The sequence below is a fragment of the Heteronotia binoei genome, chromosome 11 (genome assembly GCF_032191835.1).
Source record: "Heteronotia binoei isolate CCM8104 ecotype False Entrance Well chromosome 11, APGP_CSIRO_Hbin_v1, whole genome shotgun sequence".
Classification (NCBI taxonomy): Eukaryota; Metazoa; Chordata; class Lepidosauria; order Squamata; family Gekkonidae; genus Heteronotia; species Heteronotia binoei.
Window position 1 is genome coordinate 8328667 of NC_083233.1, and position 26333 is coordinate 8354999.

Consider the following 26333-nt stretch of genomic DNA (forward strand, 5'->3'; position numbering starts at 1 on the left):
CGCCTCCCGCTTCTTTGGGATGGAACGAAATCTCTGAGCTGGAAAAGAGTTCAGTTCCAGAGCATAACCCTTGGTCACTGTGTTGATTACTCACTGGTCAGTCACAGAGAGTTTGCACTCATTTGCAAAAAACTGCAGACGTCCCCCAATGGGGATCGAGTGTGGGCTTCTGATATAGTCATTGTGTTCCTCCCTTTTTGGAGTCACTTTTGTTGTTCTTGTCCCTTCTTCCATAGAAAGGTTTGGCATCCTGATAACGGGCCTGCCACTTTCCTTTAAAAGATTGAAAGGTGGAGGAACGGGAAAATTTCTTTGAATCACGAAAGGATTGAATTTGCTTCCTTGATAATGGAAATAAGTTGTATATTACGAAACTACCCTCTATGCTTCTAGGGTTGAGGGGGGTGTTGGGTGTCGGTGTTGGGGTTGGTGGTGGATAGGTTTTATTACTTGTATACTGTTTATGGTTATATGGAAATACTGTTTATGGTTATATGGAAATGTCAATAAAACCTGATTTTGATTTTAGGAAAAAAAGAATTTCCTTCCTGTTTTTACAGTTCTTCCGTTTAGAAGGTAACACCTTCTTCTTATCTTTCCCTTCAATCAGAAAACGCTCCAGGCTGTCACCAAACGAATTTGTACCTTTGAAAGGTACAGACGCCCCTTTTGCCAGTGCTGTCGCATCAGCATCCCAGCTCCTAAGCCAGACATTCCTACGGACTGCTACACTGCAAGCCACAGCCCTGGCGGATAGCTGCATAGCATCCAAGGTGGCATCTGCAATAAAGGCAGTGGCTAGAGAGGTTTTCTTGAGCTCATCCTTAAATTCTTTTGGCACACCACTGTCCACTGACGCCAACTGGATGTTCCAGACAGATCAGGAACAGATTCTGCTGACTCCTGTTTAGGGGTAGAGCCTGAGAACCTGGAAAAGACATAAGTCACTGACTGAGCTTGCCTTGCTATTAGAATGTCCCAGCCTGTCAGCCATCTTGCGAATGCCGAAGACTGCAATGAAAATGAAAGTGAAAGCCTCCTAACATGGCACCCACATACAGCAAGAAAACACTCTCATTCAACTATCTGGATCTGAATACTCATGCCTTTGCAGTCGCAGTCACAGCCCAGTCACAGCCAATGCTGTTTGTATCCTGCTTTCACGACGGGGCTCCCCCTCCCCCCATTCCCGAATGAGAACGAGAGAAAGTAATGAACACGAAGACCCCCAGTCCCCTTTGTCTTTGCAGTACCATAAAGGGGAACTATAAGCAGGCAACAAAACCTATGGCACTGTCCCCCACCCCCCGGAGGGAACCATCCCGATGAAAAGGATCTGCCACCGCAATTTTAACGCCCCAGAGCTTACCTGTGTCTCCTCGTGAGTTGCGTCTGTGCGTTCTGCGCTCTGCACGATGCCTCCTCAGCGCTGCGTGGGACTGAGGCTGGGCTTCGTTGGTGTTCCCACCAATCTGGGAAAATACAGATGCCCTCTCTCTCTCTGGGCTCTCTTTGGGAGTCCCCAGCCACACCGCTGTTGCTGGAACCAAACCCAAAGCTAGTGGGAAGTAAACTTGCGCTCCAGCTGCTGCTGCCATGGCTCGAATGGAAAGTTGTTTGCTGAGCGCTCTCTCTCTCTTTCCGTAGGGAAGTCCCTGGATCGCTGCACTTTTGGCGCGTCGACCATGTCCTGCTTCGACAACAGGGCCGGTATGACTGGGAAGTTTCAAGGGAGAGGCCACCCCCAGCCTGGATTGATCAAAGAACAGACCCTGTTTCCGGAGGAGGAGCCTACTCCCAGAAGTCCTGGACCGTCCCACTCCCAGGAACCACCGGAGAAGAACAGGTTAAAGTATGGCAAGGTACCAACTACTCTGTGAGACTGAAGACCTACAAGACTGTATAGCTCCCATGGGAGCAGGAGTGCCTCTTATGGATGCTGCCGACAGAGAGATCCTTGCTAATAAATTATTCTACACCACCACAGCTATGTCAAAATTGGCGATCCTAATATCACAAACAGAAGTATCAGATGTATAACATGCAATTAGTTCTGTTCTAATAATTTGAGAACAATTTATAGAGAAAGATTTCTTTATGATCACCCAAGGAATCCAATATTTGCAGCACAATGTCTCAGTGGCACTGGCCTGCACATAAGCTCAAACTCTCAATTCGGCTGCTACCATGGAACTCATCTGTCACTCAAGTGACAGGCATATTCCCACAGAAACCAAACAGCTCTTGAAAGCCAATCTGACAAAAGCAGAGTTTGAATTGGAAGACTGGTGGAGACCAGCTAATGCTTCATATTCTCTCTTACCATCATTAGCACAGTAAAGGCCAGGATTATTAAAAAATACATTTTACTTTACAGGATGCAGATTGCAGCAGGATACAGTGCAAAACAAAAAAAGAAGCAGAAAGACTTCTCAGCCAAGGGATCGAGTGAGAATATTGAAGGGCACTATAAAGAAAATACAGATGAGACACAAATTACCCAGGAGTAAGCGACACTGAATGAAGTGAGACATTGGCTTTTCTCAAAAAGTACTCGAGGAAAAATGCTTCAAACTATTTCTGCTCATCCAAAATAACAAAGCAAGCTCACAACAACATAGAGATGCTCAATGGGGGAGGAGAACTGAGGAGATGTGAAAAGTCAGTCGTATCCTCCATGGAATGGAGATACATTAGCCAAATCCCCCAGCCCAATTATCCAATTTACTCCTCCTGCCATAGGAGGCCTTTTATCAGTATATTATAACAAACATGGTTCTCTGAATCCCCAGCTTACATTTTTAAGAAGAAGAAGAAGAAGATATTGGATTTATATCCCGCCCTCCACTCCGAAGAGTCTCAGAGCGGCTCACAATCTCCTTTACCTTCCTCCCCCACAACAGACACCCTGTGAGGTGGGTGGGGCTGGAGAGGGCTCTCACAGCAGCTGCCCTTTCAAGGACAACCTCTGTGAGAGCTATGGCTGACCCAAGGCCATGCTAGCAGGTGCAAGTGGAGGAGTGGGGAATCAAACCCGGTTCTCCCAGATAAGAGTCCGCACGCTTAACCACTACACCAAACTGGCTCTTAAAAGGAACTTCTGTTGAGGAGATAGAAGGAACTTAAAAGGAACTTCTGTTGAGGAGATAGAAGAAGGAAAGTATATCTCTGCAAAGGAGATGTACTTTTCTTTTTAAAGAAAAAAAAAGCTGGAAAATCGGAGAGCTTGATACATGTGGGTCCTTGGAATCCCCCCACCATCTCCATAATAGGGCTAAGTGCCAGTAGCAGGGTCTTTAATGGGAGCAGCAGTTCCATAGCACAATGCTCGTGGGAGAGGAAGCTACTCCATAGCTTTCAGGGAAGCCAGTGCTAAATCTCTCCTTGGAAGAAGATTAAAACATCATATCGAGAAAAGGGAGTCCTCCCTGCAACCCCTTGGGACTCAGGTGGCTCTCCCAGTCAGCCAGTGCAAGCCCCTCAGATCACAGACAAGCCTCCGAGAGACTGGAAGATGCAGGATGAGGAAAAGCGCTAAGGCCTCCTCAGGGGGAGAAAGAGGAGAACTGTTCACACACGGTGTCATCCCAAGCAGACCTGCCCAGTGAAGTCAGTGGGTATATAAAAGCCACAACTCTCCTGGGGGGCTGTCAGGAAGGCAGGAAGTGCCACCCCTCTGGCAAGGGTCTATCTGGGAGGGCCCAGAGCACCCGCCCAACCTCTGTGTCTCCCTTCTTAAGAAATGCCTTCTATCCATGACCAAAGAGACACGAGGACCCAAGCAGTATTAACAACAGTAATTTTATTGTAAGTGCTTAAGAACAAACAAGTGGGCTGTAAAACTTTTAATGCAACAGTGAACTAAGAAACAGTAAAGATTGGTGTAAATAAATAAAAGGCCTGAAGCATCTACGTTTCCCTTCCTCTGAAACTTTTAACTTGCTCTTTAACTTGTCCATAAATGATTTGGAGTTGAGACTAAGCAGTGAAGTGGCCAAGTTTGCAGATGACACTAAATTTTTCAGGGTGGTGAGAACCAGAGAGGATTGTGAGGCACTCCAAAGGGATCTGCCATAACATAAGTGAACAGAACGACATCAGGAAGATCACTGCCGTCCAAATCATGGAATGATCCAGGCAACTGGAACTGGTTTTAGATCGCTGTTTTAAATTATTGTATAATCTTATATTGTTTTAGATTGTTATTTTATATTACTGTATAACCTAATTGTTTTAAACCCTATATTGTATAACTTATTGAAATGTTGTTAGCCGCCCTGAGCCTGCCTAGGCGGGGAGGGCGGGATATAAATAAAATTTATTATTATTATTATTATCTGTTGAGGCTGGGTGAGTGGGCGTCAACGTGGCAGATGTGGTTCAATGTGGCCAAGCGCAAAGTAATGCACATTGGGGCCAAGAATCCCAGCTACAAATACAAGTTGATGGGGTGTGAACTGGCAGAGACTGACCAAGAGAGAGATCTTGGGGTTGTGGTAGATAACTCACTGAAAATGTCAAGACAGTGTGTGTTTGCAATAAAAAAGGCCAACGCCGTGCTGGGAATTATTAGGAAGGGAATTGAAAACAAATCAGCCAGTATCATAATGCCCCTGTATAAATCGATGGTGCGGTCTCATTTGAAGTACTGTGTGCAGTTCTGGTCACCGCACCTCAAAAAGGATATTATAGCATAGGAAAAAGGGCAGAAAAGGGCAACAAGAATGATTAAAGGGTTCGAACACTTTCCCTATGAAGAAAGGTTAAAACGCTTGGGGCTCTTTAGCTTGGAGAAACGTTGACTGCGGGGTGACATGATAGAGGTTTACAAGATTCTGCATGGGATGGAGAAGGTAGAGAAAGAAGTACTTTTCTCCCTTTCTCACAATACAAGAACTCGTGGGCATTAGATGAAATTGCTGAACAGTCGGGTTAGAACGGATAAAAGGAGGTACTTCTTCACCCAAAGGGTGATTAACATGTGGAATTCACTGCCACAGGAGGTGGTGGCAGCTACAAGCATAGCCAGCTTCAAGAGGGGGTTAGATAAAAATATGGAGCAGAGGTCCATCAGCGGCTATTAGCCACAGTATATATATATTGGCCCCTGTGTGACACAGAGTGTTGGACTGGATGGTCCATTGGCCTGATCCAACAGGGCTTCTCTTATGTTCTTATGTGACACAGAGTGTTGGACTGGAGGAGCCACTGGCCTGATCCTACATGGCTTCTCTTGTTCTTATGTGACCCAGAGTGTTGGACTGGAGGAGCCACTGGCCTGCTCCAACATGGCTTTTCTTATGTTCTTATGTGACAAAGAGTGTTGGACTGGAGGAGCCACTGGCCTGCTCCAACATGGCTTTTCTTATGTTCTTATGTGACACAGAGTGTTGGACTGGAGGAGCCACTGGCCTGATCCAACAGGGCTTCTCTTATGTTCTTATGTGACATAGAGTGTTGGACTGGAGGAGCCATTGGCCTGATCCGACAGGGCTTCTCTTGTTCTTATGTGACCCAGAGTGTTGGACTGGAGGAGCCACTGGCCTGATCCAACATGGCTTCTCTTATATTCTTATGTGACCCAGAGTGTTGGACTGGAGGAGCCACTGGCCTGCTCCAACATGGCTTCTCTTACGTTCTTATGTGACACAGAGTGTTGGACTGGAGGAGCCACTGGCCTGCTCCAACATGGCTTCTTTTATGTTCTTATGTGACACAGAGTGTTGGACTGGAGGAGCCACTGGCCTGCTCCAACATGGTTTCTCTTATGTTCTTATGTGACATAGAGTGTTGGACTGGAGGAGCCATTGGCCTGATCCAACATGGCTTCTCTTATGTTCTTATATGACATAGAGTGTTGGACTGGAGGAGCCACTGGCCTGATCCAACATGGCTTCTCTTATGTTCTTATGTGACATAGAGCGTTGGACTGGAGGAGCCATTGGCCTGATCCAACATGGCTTCTCTTATGTTCTTATGTGACCCAGAGTGTTGGACTGGAGGAGCCACTGGCCTGATCCAACATGGCTTCTCTTATGTTCTTATGTGACACAGAGTGTTGGACTGGAGGAGCCACGGGCCTGATCCAACATGGCTTTTCTTATGTTCTTATGTGACAAAGAGTGTTGGACTGGAGGAGCCACTGGCCTGCTCCAACATGGCTTTTCTTATGTTCTTATGTGACCCAGAGTGTTGGACTGGAGGAGCCACTGGCCTGATCCAACATGGCTTCTCTTATGTTCTTATGTGACACAGAGTGTTGGACTGGAGGAGCCACGGGCCTGATCCAACATGGCTTTTCTTATGTTCTTATGTGACAAAGAGTGTTGGACTGGAGGAGCCACTGGCCTGCTCCAACATGGCTTTTCTTATGTTCTTATGTGACACAGAGTGTTGGACTGGAGGAGCCACGGGCCTGATCCAACATGGCTTCTCTTATGTTCTTATGTGACACAGAGTGTTGGACTGGAGGAGCCACGGGCCTGATCCAACATGGCTTCTCTTATGTTCTTATGTGACACAGAGTGTTGGACTGGAGGAGCCACTGGCCTGCTCCAACATGGCTTCTCTTACGTTCTTATGTGACACAGAGTGTTGGACTGGAGGAGCCACTGGCCTGCTCCAACATGGCTTTTCTTATGTGACACAGAGTGTTGGACTGGAGGAGCCACTGGCCTGCTTCAACATGGCTTATCTTCTTATGTGACACAGAGTGTTGGACTGGAGGAGCCACTGGCCTGATCCAACATGGCTTCTCTTATGTTCTTATGTGACACAGAGTGTTGGACTGGAGGAGCCACTGGCCTGCTCCAACATGGCTTCTCTTACATTCTTATGTGACACAGAGTGTTGGACTGGAGGAGCCACTGGCCTGCTCCAACATGGCTTCTCTTACATTCTTATGTGACACAGAGTGTTGGACTGGAGGAGCCACTGGCCTGCTCCAACATGGTTTCTCTTATGTTCTTATGTGACTTAGAGTGTTGGGCCATTGGCCTGATCCAACAGGGCTTCTCTTATGTTCTTATGATACTGAAGACTCACCCTCCTTGAGGGAACCTCTTGCTGCAGCTGTTCCAGAGAGCATCCCTCCTGTCTGCAGCCTCTCTAGAGAGAACAAACTTCCTTTCCAGCCAGACCTTTTATGCTTTCCACCATCTTGGCTAGTTTTCCCTTTAAAACTGACATCCCATCAAAGGGACAGAAGGAAACCTGGGAGATGTCGGTCCCTGTATCTACTCCTAGGCAGGCTTCTCCCTGCCCTCTAGGCCACACTAGGGCCCTTTCTGCCTTTGTGTTTACTACGGCTCTCACCTCCCACCTCTATCACTTTAAAACCCTGCTTCGATATTCACTTGCGCACTCACCTCACTCTCCCATTGGATTTTTTCATTCCTTCCACATCCTTTCCCCAGCATTCTGCTGTCACTGCTCTGTATCTCCGTAGAGTGGTTTTTCAGAGGTGTACTTCCCTCTCCTCCTCTTAATTTGCTTTCAAGCCTTTAAAAGTAGAAACATTTCCTCGGACTTTCCTCCTCCCCTCCCCTAGCAGGCTAATTGGTCTGTTCTTATTGTGTTTTAACAATTTATTGATAACATATGGTTACAAAACTTAATTATAAAATTTTCTATACTAACCCATATGGTAATTCAATCCCCCCTCCCTCCAATGTTGACTTCCCCGAAGTTATAGATTTAAGTTCAATACTAAAGGTACTACTAACCAATCAAAATTCAATATTTTTTTTCTCATTAATACTAAAAAATTGTCCAATGTCTTTTTACATTCCACTCTTTCTCCATATATCCTTTAAATTTCTTCCACTCCTTTTTGAATATGTCTAAAATTGGTCTGTTCTTATTGGTCAATTTCACACTATGCATGTTCTGAAATAGATTAGGAAAGTAAGTTAGCTTGGTTGGTTAAGATGCTGGGCTATTTTGTATTTGAAAAAAAAGATTTTTTTTTCACAATTGAATTTACTGGATGGGCCATTGGCCTGATCCAACATGGGTTCTCTTATGTTCAGGTAAATTCAATTGTGCACCCCCACTGTCTTCCCCCTCCCCTCGCTCTGGACCGGGTGGTGTGCAAGCGTCTCTGGCACTTGGACCAGGCAGGGGGCATTTGCTGACCCCGCTCCCCTGTGCTGCTGCCTGCTCCCTTCCCTTGGTCTGCCCTCTGCCGTGTTCCCAACCCCTGGCAGGGCACGGGGTGTGTGTGGCAACTGCCCCAATGCAGGGAGGTGGGTCAGAGACTGTCCCTTTAAGAGAGCACCCGGCTGAAACGCAGCCCGCTCCTCCAGCTGCTGCCCCTGCAGGTGCTCTTGATCCATGTCTGTTTTGCAGGTGAGAATCCAACACAGAGGCTTCCGCAGGTGTCGCTCGACCCCCCCCCCCCCCACTCCCTCAGCTGTTTCTGCCTGCCGCTCTGAATGGAGCCCCGCCCACGGCGAGACTGCCCAGCACACACTGGGGAAACTGTTGCACTCTGTTCTGGAAAAATAAAGTCTGAGCTGTGCCCTCTGTTGTCTCTCCTGCTTGGCATCTGTTGCACGTTCTCTGGGCAAACCCCCCCCCCACTCTGACAGTGGCCTCTCCGAGGGAATGCCTGGGAGGGTGGGCAGACTTGGTTCTTGGGAGGGGGAGTATCTTATGAGCCGCCACGCTGTCCACGCGTGGCTGGACAGCGGAGGGGGGTGCCGCTTTTCAGCCGGCCTGGGCTGACAGCCTACCTGACCCCACAGGGCTGTTGTGTGCAGGGCACAAAGGGGGGGGGGGGCGGCTGATGAAGTGAAGAAGATGATATTGGATTTATATCCCGCCCTCCACTCCGAAGAGTCTCAGAGCGGCTCACAATCTCCTTTCCCTTCCTCCCCCACAACAGACACCCTGTGAGGTGGGTGGGGCTGGAGAGCGCTCTCACAGCAGCTGCCCTTTCAAGGACAACCTCTGCCAGAGCTATGGCTGACCCAAGGCCATTCCAGCAGGTGCAAGTGGAGGAGTGGGGAATCAAACCCGGTTCTCCCAGATAAGAGTCCGCACACTTAACCACTACACCAAACTGGATGCATGCCCAGCAGCTCGCACTCTGAGTTCTGCGGCCCCCAGGGGAGGTGTTCCTTGCACATAGCAGGGGGGGCGGCAGGGCAACACCAAGGGGGGGGGCTCCGGGTGGTGGTAGGGGATGTCTTTTGGACTTGGTGGTCTGTGCGCTCCCAGACACACATTCCAGCCACTGTTTAGGGCAGCGAACTCCTGCACACTTTGTGGTTCTTGTTTGTCTGCGCATGCCTCTGCCCGTCTGTCTGCCATTGGCAGAGTCTCTGACAGCAGGAGGGTGTGAGGGGATTGATGGCCTCTCAGGTGCGGGCTTTCCACCCCCTCTCCCAGTCACATGCAACGGGCTGGCCAATCCCGTGGTCCCGCGCAACCCTGTGCCTCCCCCACCCTTGCCTCGGCAGCGAGCGCATGGGTGAAATCACCATGGCGACAGGTTCTCTCTTGCTCATCGGGCCACTCTTCCCCCTCCACGCGTGGCGTAACATCTCCCCTTTGGGAACCGACTACAGCTGCCTATTCTAGTTCTGCACTCGAGCGCAGCTACGCGGCAGTTCTCAGGATTGGGCTGTCAAAGGTTTAACATCTTCCCATGTTGAATAAAGCCCATGCAGGAAGCCATTAACACAAAACTTATTTAGATTGTTTTTATTCCAAAAACTTCAAGGCATGAGGTTGTATTTTAAAAAGTGGCTATTTACTTTGTAAACAGAACAGAAGAAATGCATACAGTAAAAACTAAGAAACATGACGACTTACAAAGAATGTTTTAACCATAAGCACAAAAATGCACAGAAGTTGCAGAACATAAAACATATTATATGCAACACTGTTCACGAAAATGGTTATACATTTGAGTATCAACACGCTGATCCCCTTCCCCTCCCCTGTTATTGCTCAATGCTAGTGGTTTTCAGGTTAAGGTGATAATTCAATGTCAGGACACTCAGATGCAATATTCACAGTTCAGCATATGGAGTTTCATACTTCTTTTGCGTGGGAACACTGTATTGGAGTGCAGCAAGTTAACCGAAATTGCGTACTGCGGTCTGAACAGAAGAGAAAGAAGAAACAAAGCAGTCTCTTTCACAGTATTTCAACTCGCCTGGAGTCTACGGTGCCCAGGACTCTGTCGGAGGGTTGGTGAACCACAGCTACCCTCACCATCGCCCTGCTTCCCACCTCTGCCAGAATGAATCAAGACCGAACCACCAAACACGTCACAGAGAAACAAGATGGTACACTTTGGGATAGTACCGCTTCAAAAGAGCGGCAGGGGGTAGACTGCTGTTTAACTACACGGTGTGTTTGTTAAAAATCTTGCATAAAGTAAAATAGCGCAACAGGAAGAATGTGCCCATCCACATACATATTGCCACATGCAGGGGACTTTTTTAAAAAAAAGTTGAGCATCATTCATCAAACAGCCCCGCCTGCAGCCTCCGGCGATACAGTCCAAAAGTCTGCTGCTGCCGCCAAGGTTTGACAGCTATATCATTTTGTGGAATGCCTAAAAATGCTCAAAGTCTTGTAGGGAATCAACAGAAGAAGGAAATGGGGTGGGTTTCTTGCCCTGCTGAACTGACAGCACAGCATTCGGTATTCAGCTCTCTGTTTTCTTTTTTGCTTTGCCAGAACAACGCAAGGCACTTCCTCTTCCACTAACTGACCGTGTTTCTGTAGATCTACTCAACAAAGCGAGGCTATGAAAAAAAAGCAAAACAAAACACTTCTCACTAGAAAGGGGGCGGGGGCACCTGCGGAAAGAGCACAGGGTGTCAACAGAGCAGTGATACATCCCAGAGGTGAGTTCCAGAAACCCTGGCAACATCATAGGGGAGGTGAGATTGAAATGGTCCAATTGCTGCAGTCCTCGGAGGGGGAGGGGACACCCCTCAAGATAGTGTGATGCCTCTGCTTGAGAATCTTTTACTTCTTGCCAGCTGGCAAACTGCTCTTTTCTGGAAAACAGACTCTGAGATATTAAGGAACAGGAAACCAGGTCATTAACTGCGCTGAAAGCAGTTTCCTTGAGGTCTGTGTAGTAGGACAGACCTCAAGGAGAGAAGCAGAGGTATGCACTATAGCTGTACCCTACATCTCTTGCCATGTGTAGGAGAGCAAAGGATCCACACGGCTTCCCAATGAAGCACATTTGTGGCGGAAGATACTGCATAAAGAGACCCTAAATGTTATCTATGGACCCCTTGCACACTAGCCAAGAGACAAAATGGACTGGGGAAAACATTTGCGGAAGCAATGCAATACCCATCTCACTGGGTCAGCAACAAAACATTGCATGCTTTTACGTGCAGCAATATTGGTCTGTGTTTACTTTGTTTGAAATATCTTGTAAGAATTTGGCTCTTGCACAGTTGGATGGGTTGTCACTATGGCTTCTGTGGTGAACAACATTTTTATACCCATGGACTTTTTAAATAAGTCACAAGAGCTATTCATTGCTTTAACTTTGGCCAATAGTGAGATCTATACTCTTGTCCTTAAAAAAAACAACAAAATCTCAGTACAACAGTAGAACATGATTAGGATTGCAAAGCTCAACCAGTTTGGTTATTGAACGTGCAACCTTCGATTAAGACATAGTGCCTGAATGAGGAAAGCCGGCCCGTGTTTAGCCTAGCTCAGTGGTGGTAAATTTATTTGAAACTCAGCTCAGAAAATCCTACTGTAACCAGTGAACACCTTCTCAACACTACACATTACAGCTAAAAATACAAATGGACAGATTGCATCTGCAAGGAGTATCAAAAGTATGCTTGTCTTATACAAGAGAGGCACTATCAGGGGGAAAAGGCTGAGAATTGGGTGGATTCTCTGATCTGTTTGGAAGTGCTAGTTCAACGAATAGTAGCATCAAGACATCCGGAAGCTAAGAAATTATATTTAATCTTTGTTGGCAACAGATGACTCCTTCAACACTGTCGTTAATGATTGAGGAGGGGAGACATTCTGTTCGATTTTGCACCGTATATCTGGCTTCATAAGAACCCACTCTGCTTTCCATCCCTCCTCTGCACAATACTGGGAACAGTTCAACAGAACACAGATCACTCAAATGGCCACGTTATATATTTTAAAAGTCTGGGCAGCAAACAGCAACTCAGACTTTAACATCTGGTCACTTTTGAAATCTGCTGTGCTCTTTCAGTAGTATACTCCGCTCAGATTTTGGTGGAATACCTTTGCATTTTAAGGAACACGATTAATGGAGGGGAAAGGCCTCAATAATTACCACTAAATTGTAACCATTCAGGCAGATGATTTAAATTTGCTTGCTTTTAAAGTTTTTTTTTTTTTAAAAGGTCATAATACAGTTTTAATACCTGACATCCCATTTAAAAAAACCCAACAAATTGGACAGTTTGCCTTCAGGAACTTGCTTCTGCAGCAGGAAGCTTGCCTGTTTATGCAAATACTGGGAGGCCCCAATTTCAAAGCTGGCTGTTCTGTTGAAATTACAGGGTTTCTTACTCATAGCTGTGCTAAAGACCCCTCCAATGATGTCTTCAAGATCAAAGATTCCACAGGCACTCGGATGCCCACCCAAAGCTCCCAGTGAGCAACGGCTTCCTGGTCCATCTACATCCCTTCAACAATGCTGCACATGGGAGCTGGGATGCTGGTGCACAGGTGCCAGGGAGCTTTAGTGTACCCTCTGCTGGCCAAGATGACAAAGGCTGCTTGCTCTCCTCGTCACCAGTATTGAGGCAAGCAGAGACTGCTGAGAAGCTTCTGGCGGCTTAGTCCTCCATCACCACCCTGCTAGAGACTAGCTAGAGATTCTGTGGAATCTCTCAGAATTACTCAGCCCGCTGCAGTCCTTGTCCTCTTCAAGCACAGCTTCCCAAAATCAAGTAAGACCAGGCAAAGCAAAAAGAACCAAGTAAGCTTGCCTTCAAGGGCACCACTTAGCCTGTAGCTACTGGGACAGTACACTATGAAAACATAGTAATCCGGTCACTTTTGAAATCTGCTGTGCTCTTTCAGTAGTATACTCTGCTCAGATTTTGGTGGAATACTTTTGCATTTTAAGGAACACGATTAATGGTGGGGGAAGGCCTCAATAATTACCACTAAATTGTAACCACTCAGGCAAATGATTTAAATTTGCTTGCTTTTAAAGTTTTTTTTTTTTTTTAAACACCCACTCTTGTTAATCTACAAGGAGCCAAAGCATGCCCAATGGAATTATATTTCCCCCCCTTCTTAGAGAACAGACCCCACCCCCACTCCTGGGCCAGCTTTCAAACTGCATTTGAAAGTCCTCACGTTTGCAAAAACAGTTTAGTAAAAAATGCAAATTTCCCCTCCCACTTCAGGTTACGGTTCTTTGGATTACATACATACATATGCGCACACACATATATATATACATACAAACACAGATAGATAGATAGATAGATAGATAGATAGATAGATAGATAGATAGATAGATAGATAGATAGATAGATAGATAGATAGATATAGATAGATAGATAGATAGATAGATAGATAGATAGATAGATAGATAGATAGATAGATGATAGATAGATGATAGATAGATGGAGGATAGATAGATAGATGATAGATAGATGATAGATGGATGGATGGATGGATGGATGGATAGATGATAGATAGATGATAGATGAGAGATAGATGATAGATAGATGATAGATAGATAGATGGATGATAGATGGATAGATAGATAGATAGATAGATAGATAGATAGATAGATAGATAGATAGATGGATGGATGGATGATAGATAGATGATAGATAGATGATAGATAGATGGATGATAGATGATAGATAGATAGATAGATAGATAGATATACATACACACACACGAAGAACCATAAAGTGAAGTGGGAGGGGGAAGAGAGAGAGGCTTTCAAATGTTGCAGTCATGCCTCCAGACACAGAAACATGGAACACAATTTTTTTCCATTCATTTTCTACCAAAGTGCACCTGAGCCTGACATTCAGTAAGTGAAGTCCAACCCATTATGGCTTTGCCATAAAAAATGGCACATGAATGGGCCTGTCCAATCGGAAAGTGGCCTACAGACGTCATTCATCATAAAACCAGGCATAACAGTTGGCAAAACAAGAGGAGCTATATTACATTTTGTAAACCTTGGCATCATACCACACTTTACATTATGCAATGAAGCAATTATTTACAAATCTGCGGAGTGTAAAGCAACTGAAACCCCCCCACTGCCCCACCCCCCCAATGCAAACCGAGTGGTCTTGCAAGTGCAAGAGATGGCCAGTGCAGTTCCATTACAAGTTCTATGCAAGCAGATTATCATACAAGTATTACCAATTATTGTCAGCTAACTTTGACCATTTCTGTTGAAGCATCTGAAGGAAGAGTTGGGTGCTGGATCTGATGCACGACACCCGGTGCTATAAAGTGAGGGTGGAGAACAGACAGGAAGCCTGGAAACTGAGAAGGCCGCATGCTCAGCGCCAGCCTTCAAGCAGCAGCACTGAGCTTATATTCTTAGTGGCAATTCTGATCAATTACAGGTATTTAAAAAAAACAAACACAACCAAACTGAAGTACACGTACAAGCCTCATTATCGAACATTTAAAAAAAATGTGCAAATTGTTTTCTTCTTAAAACAAAAGAAAGTAACAGAGCAAAGAAGATACTCTACCTAAGAACACACTTTTTAAAAAAATCACGGCAAAGTAGACCATCTTCTCTCCAACATCCCCTACAAGGCACTACAGGTAGGAAATGACAGGTAACATGAAAGGTGACGCTGCTCCTCAATCGGGCCGAAATATGGGATATTTTGGTAAGAATTCTATTAGTATTACCTACAGAAGGGGAAACAAAACAAAATGAGACATTAACCAGCACAGTTGTCTTTTCCTTGCTTAGAACACTGATGATGCTTTTGATGATATTATGATGATATTGGATTTATATCCCACCCTCCACTCCGAAGAGTCTCAGAGCGGCTCACAATCTCCTTTCCCTTCCTCCCCCACAACAGACACCCTGTGAGGTAGATGAAGATATTGGATTTATATCCCGCCCTCCACTCCAAAGAGTCTCAGAGCGGCTCACAATCTCCTTTACCTTCCTCCCCCACAACAGACACCCTGTGAGGTAGATGAAGATATTGGATTTATATCCCGCCCTCCACTCCGAAGATTCTCAGAGCGACTCACAATCTCCTTTCCCTTCCTTCCTCACAACAGACACCCTGTGAGGTAGATGAAGATATTGGATTTATATCCCGCCCTCCACTCCGAAGAGTCTCAGAGCGGCTCACAATCTCCTTTCCCTTCCCCCCCCCAACAACAAACACCCTGTGAGGTAGATGAAGATATTGGATTTATATCCCGCCCTCCACGCCGAAGAGTCTCAGAGCGGCTCACAGTCTCCTTTCCCTTCCTCCCCCACAACAGACACCCTGTGAGGTAGATGAAGATATTGGATTTATATCCCGCTCTCCACTCCAAAGAGTCTCAGAGCGGCTCACAATCTCCTTTCCCTTCCTCCCCCACAACAGACACCCTGTGAGGTAGATGAAGATATTGGATTTATATCCCGCCCTCCACTCCGAAGAGTCTCAGAGCGGCTCACAATCTCCTTTACCTGCCTCCCCCACAACAGACACCCTGTGAGGTAGATGAAGATATTGGATTTATATCCCGCCCTCCACTCCGAAGAGTCTCAGAGCGGCTCACAATCTCCTTTCCCTTCCTCCCCCACAACAGACACCCTGTGAGGTAGATGAAGATATTGGATTTATATCCCGCCCTCCACTCCGAAGAGTCTCAGAGCGGCTCACAATCTCCTTTACCTTCCTCCCCCACAACAGACACCCTGTGAGGTAGATTAAGATATTGGATTTATATCCCGCCCTCCACTCCGAAGAGTCTCAGAGCGGCTCACAATCTCCTTTACCTTCCTCCCCCACAACAGACACCCTGTAAGGTAGATGAAGATATTGGATTTATATCCCGCCCTCCACTCCAAAGAGTCTCAGAGCGGCTCACAATCTCCTTTACCTTCCTCCCCCACAACAGACACCCTGTGAGGTAGATGAAGATATTGGATTTATATCCCGCCCTCCACTCCGAAGAGTCTCAGAGCGGCTCACAATCTCCTTTACCTTCCTCCCCCACAACAGACACCCTGTGAGGTAGATGAAGATATTGGATTTATATCCCGCCCTCCACTCTGAAGAGTCTCAGAGCGGCTCACAATCTCCTTTACCTTCCTCCCCCACAACAGACACCCTGTGAGGCGGGTGGGGCTGGAGAGGGCTCTCACAGCAGCTGCCCTTTCAAGGACAACCTCTGCCAGAGCTCTGGCTGACCCAAGGCCATTCCAGCAGGTGCAAGTGGAGGAGTGGGGAATCAAACCCGGTTCTCCCAGATAAGAGTCCGCACACTTAACCACTACACCAAACTGGCTTTTTATGCCAGGATTAAATATGCCTGCGAAAGCTTTTAGATTTTTTCTCCACTCCACGTCCTGCAGGGTCTCCTTCCCCGAATCCTCAAAGGTAGTTTTCATTTAAGGGGACAGGAAGCCATTGGAGTGCTGAAGCCCACCATGTCAACAGCGATGCCCGTTCAATTTTTGGACTGTTAAAAATATGTAATGGAGCAGCCCTGGCTCATTTACCAAGAATCCCAAAAGGACCACAGTGAAATGTTAGAAAATCAATTCTATAACAATAAAAAGCTACAATAAAAAGCTACAACAGGGATAACGAAACGTGCATAACAGTCACCATGATTTGAATCTGCTCTCTGCAGACACCAGGGCTGATAATGTAAAGCCTAAAAGCAACAGCTAAGACCACTGCAATTCTAAAAGGCTGGCTGATTGCCCAGCTCTCTCTCGGGCCTCATGATGCTCACACTGACTTCCCAGAGGAAAGCAAACCAGAACGATAAAGGACAGAGAGCCCCACAGAAAAAGACAGGCACCAGAGAGAGTCAGTTCTGTTCAACTGAAGGAAGCGTTTGTACTGCTCCTGGGGGAAGTGAGCGACCACTCACCCAACAGCTAGGAGGCCATGTCAGGTTTCTATACCAAGAAGGAAGACAAGCTGCAGCAGAGGATTTGTTTCTATGACTCTTAAGGTTCAAACATCAAATGGTCCTATATTTAAAGAGCATTTAAAGAGCATTTTCAGCATGATGCCTACAGTACAGCAACGAAGACAGGAAAAGCAGGCAGCTCGAGAAGGAAAGCCATTTGCGCCGCTAGCTGCATACAGACCGTGTGCACGTTAAACGAAGACTGACTCTCCTCTGAGATGAGAAATTTGTCCACTGAATTTTCCTGGACATTACTCAAAATGATTTCATGGGACTGACTCCCAAGAAAGCATGCAGAAGAAAACAGCCTTTGAGCCTCATCGCTAATAAATACCATAAAATGACCAATCAGCCCAATGGAAGTTGAACCCAGCGAAGACAGAGGTCCTATGCGTGGGTCGCGGCGCTCTGGGAAGGGAAATAGCTCTCCCGGCCTTCGATGGTGCGCCATTGAAAGCAGCGCACCAGGTAAAGAGTCTGGGTGTTTTACTGGAGCCTTCACTATCGATGGAGGCCCAGATAGCAGCCACTGCCAAGTCAGCATTCTTCCATCTGAAGCGGGCAAGGCAGTTGGCCCCTTTCCTTGAGCGCCGGGACCTCGCAACAGTGATCCACGCAATGGTCACCTCAAGACTAGACTACTGTAATGCCCTCTACTTGGGGCTACCTCTGTGCCGGACCCGGAGACTGCAGCTAGTGCAGAACGCGGCGGCCAGGCTGTTGTTAGGACTCCCAAAACGGGAGCATATACGGCCGGGGCTACGTGAACTGCACTGGCTGCCAATCATATACCGGGTCCAGTACAAAGTGTTGGTCATTACCTTTAAAGCCTTAAATGGCCGAGGACCTGCCTACCTGAGGGACCGTCTTTCCCCATATGAACCCCAGAGAGCACTGAGGTCAACGGGGAAAAACCTAATGACTATCCCTGGGCCGAAGGAAATTAAATATCAGAGTACGAGAGCACGGGCCTTTTCGATCGCGGCCCCTACCCTATGGAACCGACTCCCTGAGGAGGTGCGGGCCCTGCGGAACCTCGAACAGTTCCGCAGGGCCTGCAAGACCACCCTTTTTAAATTAGCACATTCAGACTGCTAAGAAAATCGGTAATCAGGGATCTGCCAATGCGGTCTAAAGATCTATACCGCAGTATAACTGTACTTATTGGACTGGTTGTTAATTTAATGTTTTAATGTCTTAATGTTCTATATTGTAAATCTAAGGTTTTATTTACTACTGTATGTTTTTATGGAATGTTGTTAGCCACCCTGAGCCTGCCAAGGTGGGGGAGGTTGGGATATAAATGAAATAAATAAATAGATAGATAGATAGATAGATAGATAGATAGATAGATAGATAGATAGATAGATAGATAGATAGATGATAGATAGAAAACAGGTGTTTTTGTAGCCAAAAACTGAAAAATGGGAAATACTTACATACTCCATCATATTGCTAGTTTCACATTTCCTTTTACTCAACTTCCAGTGCAAACCAAGCTGGGAAACAATTGACAACATTTGATGTTATTCAAAACTGGTAGCAAACCCTTCATCTGATCATTTGTTTCCATGCCTGTTCCAGGAGTCCATTTACTACACTGGTCTAGAGACACAGATTACCCTTCAGGATGGTGAAACTGCTGCAAAGTTCTGACAGCTGTTCATGAAAGATCTTCCTTTAACAGCTAGCTTGGTGCCACGTAAGATGCTGGTACATCCCTTTTTGATAGTGAACTAGAAATCACTGTCATGTTCCAGCCGCTAGCCTGCCATGCTTTTCCTTTGGGTACACACTACTTTCCTTACTGCAGCAGGAGCAGGTGGTATTTAAAGCATTAAGGACCACAAAAAAAGGTCAAGGTAGTCCCCTGTGCAAGCACCAGTCATTTCCAACTCTGGGGTGACAACGCATCGCGACGTTTTCATGGCAGACTTTTTTACGGGGTGGTTTGCCATTGCCTTCCCCAAGGACCACAAACTGGCAGCCTAAAGGTAATCTGCATAGTTTACTTGCACATGATTTTACTTGCACGTGATTTTATAAATCGAATAAAATAAATAAGCAAGGCCAGTTCCCTTCCATGTTTTTGGCAAGCTTGCATGCGCAGGATCAAATGCCAGGATTTCGTTCCATTAACCATTCCATTAATATGTCCCCTTCCTCCACAATGGGAGAATAGGTAAAACTAAACTAAAATTAAACTATCGTATGGCATTGTGTGTAGAACAGCCAGAAAGACCCGAAAGGATTGTTTGGCTGGCTGAAACTGCAGCTTTTTATCGGCCTCCACCAGTTGGCAAACTATGCTTATTTTTAGGCTGAGAGTGCCCTGACTTGCCCACGGTCACCCAGCTGCCTTCCAGTGGGGAATCAAACCTGGTTCTCCAGATCAGAGTCTGCCGCTCTTCACCGCCACACCAAGCCAGCTCCAGCTTCTCTTCAGGTTGCATAACTACACCTTGTGGACTCCTCTGTCGTTAGACTGTTTTCCACAACCAGGAGAATTAAGCTCTTTTTTTGGCAAGCAATACAAGGGATCCTGAGATCTTAATGGAAGTTGTGCAGACCACACAGAAGATTGTCTGGTCCAGAGAACAGGAGCCCAACTTCCCAGAGTCAAAGCTCTCTCTGCCAGAAGGGAGCTCTGATTCTAGAAAGGGCATTCCCTGAAAATCTTGTTGTTCTTTAAGGTGCTGTAACTTACGTGTTTAGCGTTGCCTCCTAGTGGCCTAGTTTAATCATTGTCAAGGAGAAGGAGTGGGCATGTCCAAGCTGGGGGCTGGATGGGGGAGTTGTTGCACTCCTGTTCCAGTTGATGGGCTGTTCCAAGATGAAGGCCTGGCTGAGGCCTTATGATGTACAACAGCAATAAATATAGTCATACCTGCTCTGCTCGGCTGATTCGAACTTTCTACATCACACTACTGAACCTGAACCTAGCTCTTCTACAGGGGCCCAAAATACCCTCTGAAATGATGGTCCAAAAATGTATCCTCAAGTAAATCACATCCCAACTACTTCAAATAATGGCGTGCAATTCACAGATTAAAATGAATCAATAAAGCTTCTCCTTTGCTTACCTTATGATATAATCTGTTATTCTCCCACTCTAACAACTTCTGAATTGATCTTCTAGTCTAGAAAAGGAAGTCAGAATCACATCAAGAGTGTGGCTCAGTTCCCTGTTCTAAACAGAACCCATGAAACTGGTTCGTGACTCCGACGAAGACAATAAAGGTCTGCACGAAGCAACGCTATCTGCCTGCTCCGCTCCAGGAAAGTATGACGCAAGAACCACAGTACGAGAGAATAAGAGGCATGCAGCTGTCTCCCCCAGTTTAGGAGTGGAATCCTGCCCCTTTGCATAGTCGTCGTCGTTGTTGAGCTTCGGCAATACAAATGGGCTAAAAGGAACACCAGACTCCCATCACTCTGCCACCTCCCTTCAGGGGCATCCTTCCTTGGATAACAGGAGACTCCAATGCCAGAGGGGTCATCTCCCATCTCCTGCGGGGGAGGTATGAGAGGTGAAGTGGGGCTTTCACACTGGCATGCTCCTTCCAGCCCTGCCGGCACAGAGGGAGCCAAAGGAGCGGCTGAGCTCCATCCCCTTCCCTATGTCATAGCTGCAATGGGGGGGTGGGGTGGGGGGTGGACAATCTGTATTTGAGGGACCACAAAAGAACCTGCCTGGTCCAGCCAAGCACCAGCTGCCTGGACCACAGCTCCCTCTTGCCACGGGGTAACTCTCAAGGCAGTGATAACAAGCAGGAGATGGGTGCTAATACAGCTTTGCAACACACTGGCTTGGTGTCCTGAAAACATCAAAGACACAAGGGGCGTTTTTCTGATTTAAAAGTTGGAGCTACCTCCCGAAAAAGGTTTATTTTTAGACTATGCAACGGCTTGACTGACAGCGCATCTCCTGCCTCCTCAAATGCATTCTTACACAAGTCGTTCTTTTGAGAATCTCTCTTCATGAAGGGGGGGGGGGAGGGAGAAGACCGTAGGTTTATAACCCGCCCTGCTCTCTGAATCAGAGTCTCAGCGCGGCTCACGCTTAAGTTGGAAAGCTCCTCAGAGTGGGGCAGAAATATTTTAATTAACGAACAAATGAACAGGCTTCGCTCAGTAGATAAGGTAGAATGGGGTAGGGAATCGGATCCTCCCCACAGAATCCCCAGACTAGGAAAAGCCTATCGTGTAGTTAGGCGTGGTCAGTCACACTCAGTACAGGGCCCATCCCACAACAGGCCAAGTAGAAAGGGAAGCCAGATCAATGGGTTGGATCCAGACAGCTTTTTCACTTACTCTCACCCAATTCCTTTCCTCCCCTTTTCATTAAACATGCAAACCTAGTTGGTCACGCAGAAGAAGAATTGCAGATTTATACCCCGCCCTACTCCCTGAATCAGAGACTCAGAGCAGCTTACAATCGCCTATGTCTTCTCCCCCCACAACAGACACCCTGTGAGGTGGGTGGGGCTGGAGAGGGCTCTCACAGCAGCTGCCCTTTCAAGGACAGCTCCTGCGATAGCTATGGCTAACCCAAGGCCATTCCAGCAGCTGCAAGTGGAGGAGTGGGGAATCAAACCCGGTTCTCCCAGATAAGAGTCCACACACTTAACCACTATACCAAGCTGGCTCTCAGTGTGAAGCCTCCTCTCTAGATGTGTACCACGGGTTCATAAAAGCATGCAATATTTTTACTTATTATAGCACCCAATTTAAGAAACATTGCATTCCTTGACCAGTTCAGAAATTAAGGCACTTGGTCAGCTGTGGGCCTCTCTCTACAAGCCTACTTACTCTTTTGTTAAGACACACAACAGGCCACAAGCTGCATCCCAGCGTACAGCAGCAGCACAAACATCCACAGAGAAGCCACTTGACGCTGATGGGGAGATTCTTCTTTAAGCACGCATTTACACGACTGATACTGGTCTTGAATTCCTCAGGGGCAACCTGCAAAGAAAAGGGAGGGGGAGAGGAGGGCAGGTGAATTCATATATTGGGAATGAAACACAACTAAAAGTATCAAAATTGGAGAAATTCTACTTCATACAGAACAAAAGCAAAATGTTCCAGGGGTCATTTAGCACAATTCTGTATTTTAACAAGAATTACAATCCAATCAGGGCCAGTATTTTATTTTTTATAAAGGAAATCGGGCTACATCACAACAGGCTGTCCCTGGAAACTGCACTGTGTTTCTACTGATATGAAATCACGTTCTGCATTGTTTTAACATATCATGTTTAATACTTACGCTTCATTCAGATGACAACTCCATTTCCAAATTCTGCAATTCCTAGTCCTACAATATTGCTTATCAGATGTACCACTCTATTTGATTAACTTTCTGTAATTTGCCTTGGTTCTCAGGGAGAAACGTGGACAATAAAGAAATAATAAATATATAGATGATCAACTGAAGAGTTTTCTATCTGGTCATCTGCACTAACTGCAGACGTGGTATAATATTCTGCTGCTGTGCTGTCTTAAGTTTAGCAAGTGGTTGTTGTCTCTACCAAGGTGTGTGAAGGCTCCTGAGTGTGTAGATGAATTAGCCTGTTGATGCAAAGTGAGGGAGTTATTTCCCTCACTATAGAATTTCATACCTAGAATGTTCTTTAGGGAACATTGTATCTTCCCTGTTTATTTTCTGTGGTTTGTAGATTTCATAATGCCAAGGGACATCTGGCATTTTCCAATACTTGCAGCTCTCTTGAGGTATTTTGTTTTAAAACTGTGATTCACATATGAGTGTATCAAGGGTTTTTATGACTGAAGAATATCGCCCGATACCGCTGAAGTCATGCTCATTTATGCACTGCGCAATGAAAGATATATGGTTAATCAAAAGCTATTAACAAAAATGGATACTATAGTCTGGTTTTCAACAATTCCAAAATTGCTGAAACTTTTATGAGAGCCAGTTTGGTGTAGTGGTGAAGTGTGCGGACACTTATCGGGGAGAACCGGGTTTGATTCCCCACTCCTCCACTTGCAGCTGCTGGAATGGCCTTGGGTCAGCCACAGCTCTCTTATCTGGGAGAACCGGGTTTGATTCCCCACTCCTCCACTTGCAGCTGCTGGAATGGCCTTGGGTCAGCCACAGCTCTCTTATCTGGGAGAACCGGGTTTGATTCCCCACTCCTCCACTTGCAGCTGCTGGAATGGCCTTGGGTCAGCCACAGCTCGCTTATCTGGGAGAACCGGGTTTGATTCCCCACTCCTCCACTTGCAGCTGCTGGCATGGCCTCGGGTCAGCCATAGCTCTGGCAGAGGTTGTCCTTGAAAGGGCAGCTGCTGTGAGAGCCCTCTCCAGCCCCACCCACCTCACAGGGTGTCTTGTGGAGGAGGAAGATAAAGGAGATTGTGAGCCACTCTGAGACTCAGAGTGGAGGACAGGATATAAATCCAATAAAGTGGGATAAAGTGGGATATAAATCCAATAAAGGGGGATAAAGTGACCCTTTCCTGGAGATGTTACTGGAAATGTGTCGATGATGTGGAGTGGTAGATTTTCCAGGGGGAACAAAGTGCTAACTTTTGCCATGGCAAGTTTTTTTTTTGTTCATCTATAGTTGTCCGGGCTGTTGTGCTACAGATCACTCATGTCAGATAGGCTAAATGTGGGATAAGAAGCACAAAAAACCCCAAATGTTTATACATGGTCCAGGTTTGTACATTATGTATTTGCATTCTTTTGCTGTCATTGTTTCAGTTCTGCTATCATTATTTAAATACCTGTATTGCTCATTTTTCTCAACTTTGAATCAGCAAAAATTTTATATAGATCATCACTAGACTGCGCAAGCGACAAAAACACTGCATTTTCAAACACAGACATTTCAAAGCACTTTAATTTTAAACACAAATAATTCAAATTATGCACAGCATGAGCTCGTTTGAGAGTCCCGTCTACATGTGAAAGCAAAGAATCAAGGAGGATTGACCAAACCCTACAACAGTGCTTGGAAGGAGAGGCGGAGCTAAACAATGATCAACAGGATGGAACAACTGCATCTTGAAATATTATGTCCCCTGGCAGCTGGCAGAGAACTGGTAACTCCCCTATCTACCGCTCAGTCACTATTTATTCATTAATTCATTCACTTCATTTATCCCCTGCCTCACTCCCCAGTGAGGACACAAAGCAGTCTGTAACATTCTCCCTTTTTTCCATTTTATCCTTCCACCAACCCTGGGAGGCCGATCAGGCTGAGAGAATGTGACTGGCCCAAGGTCTCCCGGCAAGCTTCCATGGCAGAGTAGGGATTTGAACCTGGGTCTTCCAGATTCTAGTCTAACACTCTAACCACTAGACTTGCACCAACACTACTTCCACACAAAGTACACTCCAGGTCCAAAACCATAATCCAAGACCAAACTGAAATCCCTGCTTAATATATTTTAGTTATTTATTGAGAAGTTCTTGCAGCCCTCACAGGGCTGTTCAAAATTAAGCATTTATGGCAGGAGATAACAATTCTTTATGTCACCCTGAGGTAACTCCCTAACTTATTTATTTATCTTTGCTGGTGTCTTCTGCCCACACAAATGGCTAAACATCGTGTAAGTCTACTGTATCTTGCATATGCTCAATGCATGTCAGGCAGAGAGGAATATACTGCAAACACAATTTCTAAATAAAACAAATTACAATGGACTGAACATCATTTAAATAACAAATCAACGCTTCTTGTAAGAACCAGTTTAAGCGTTCCATTCAGCGTTGGATGGCTGGCCATTTAGTAGAGAAATTACTTCAAGATGCTGCAGACCCCAAAGGCTTTAGAATTACAGAAGGAGCCTGAACCTTCTGGGGAAGAAGGAGCTTGCCCATTGGTCATCAACACCTCTTTCTGAAGTGAACGTAGAGGTCAGCATCCTTCGTTCACTCCTGAACCTCATAAGGAGGAGGGATCCTTCTCAGCTGCAAAGATAGAAACAGAATCATAGAGTTGGAAGGGACCTCCAGGGTCATCTCGTCCAACCCCCTGCACAATGCAGGAAACTCACAAATATCTCCCCCTAAATTCACAGGATCCTCATTGCTGTCAGATGGCCATCTACCCTCTATTTAAAAACCTCCAAGGAAGGAGAGCCCACCACCTCCCGAGGAAGCCTGTCCCACTGAGGGCTGCTTGTTTTCCTTATAAGTATCACCAACCACCAGGTTGAACCTGGAGATCTCCTGGAATTATAACTAATTTCTAGACTCTAGAGATTGGTTCCCCTGGAGAAAATGGCTGCTTGGAGGGTAGACACTACGGCATTATTCCCAGATGGATCCCCCCGCCTCAATTTCATCCTTTCCCCCCCCCCTCCCAAAATACTAGAACTCACCGAAGGGCACCCAATGAAGCTGACGGGCATTAGGTTCAGGATGGACAAAAGGCAATACTTTACACAGTGAGTGATCAATGTGGAATTCCCTGCCAGAGGATGTAGTGATGGCCACAAGAACAGACAACTTTAAAAGGGGATTAGATGGATTAATGGAGGATAGAGGTATCAATGGCTATTAGCCATGGTGGCTGAGGGAAACTCCACATTCAGAGGCACTAATAAGGCCTCGGCCTCTGCCCTGTTGTTGGCCATCCAGAGGAAATGGTTGGCCACTGCATTGACAGGGTGCTAGACTAGATGGACCACTGGTCTGATTCAGTAGGACTTTTTGTATGTTCTCCCTGAGCACCAGCCTATATCTCCAGGAATTTCCCAACCTGGAGTTGGGAACCATATTCGAAGGAGCCTGACGATCTTCCACAGAGTGCTTCAGAGTTGTGAGGCTACAGCGTAAAGGAGTGCTATGTCCACAGTCATGATGATTGCAAAATAAAGCCAAAGTCCAGGGGCATCTTAAAGGAAAGCTCTGAGCTAGTAGGACCAGCTGCATTTAGCCTCTGTTGCATCAGAAAGCCAATTTTCCCATGGAGAATCCTTTTCTTTCCCTGCCCGGCGCATTTATACCAAAGGCAAATAATCAGCCACAAAAAAAATGCATCAATTCAGTTTTTATGCCACCCTTCCACTAAGGAGCTCATGAAACATGCATGGCTCTCGGTCATATTTTATTCTCACAATCGCCCTGCAAGGAGCATTAGATATCACTCTAAAGTAGCATGAGGGGGCGGAACCTGAGTCTTCCCAGAACTGGTTTGAAACCTGGATCCCCGCCT

At 46.2% G+C, this 26333-nt stretch overlaps 1 protein-coding gene across 1 annotated transcript in view; it reads right to left on the bottom strand.

Moving 5' to 3' along the window:
- Window positions 1–14153: 14153 nt before the first annotated feature.
- LOC132579104 (cysteine-rich hydrophobic domain-containing protein 1-like) overlaps window positions 14154–26333 on the bottom strand; it is a 40663-nt gene continuing 28483 nt past the window's right edge. Inside the window, exons 3-6 of the mRNA XM_060249272.1 lie at window positions 21952–22107; window positions 20223–20279; window positions 18579–18638; window positions 14154–14892 (exon numbers count right to left, since the gene is read on the bottom strand). Coding sequence (XP_060105255.1) covers window positions 14842–14892; window positions 18579–18638; window positions 20223–20279; window positions 21952–22107 — 324 coding nt within the window. The 3' untranslated portion in view covers window positions 14154–14841. The remainder of the gene's footprint in view (window positions 14893–18578; window positions 18639–20222; window positions 20280–21951; window positions 22108–26333) is intronic.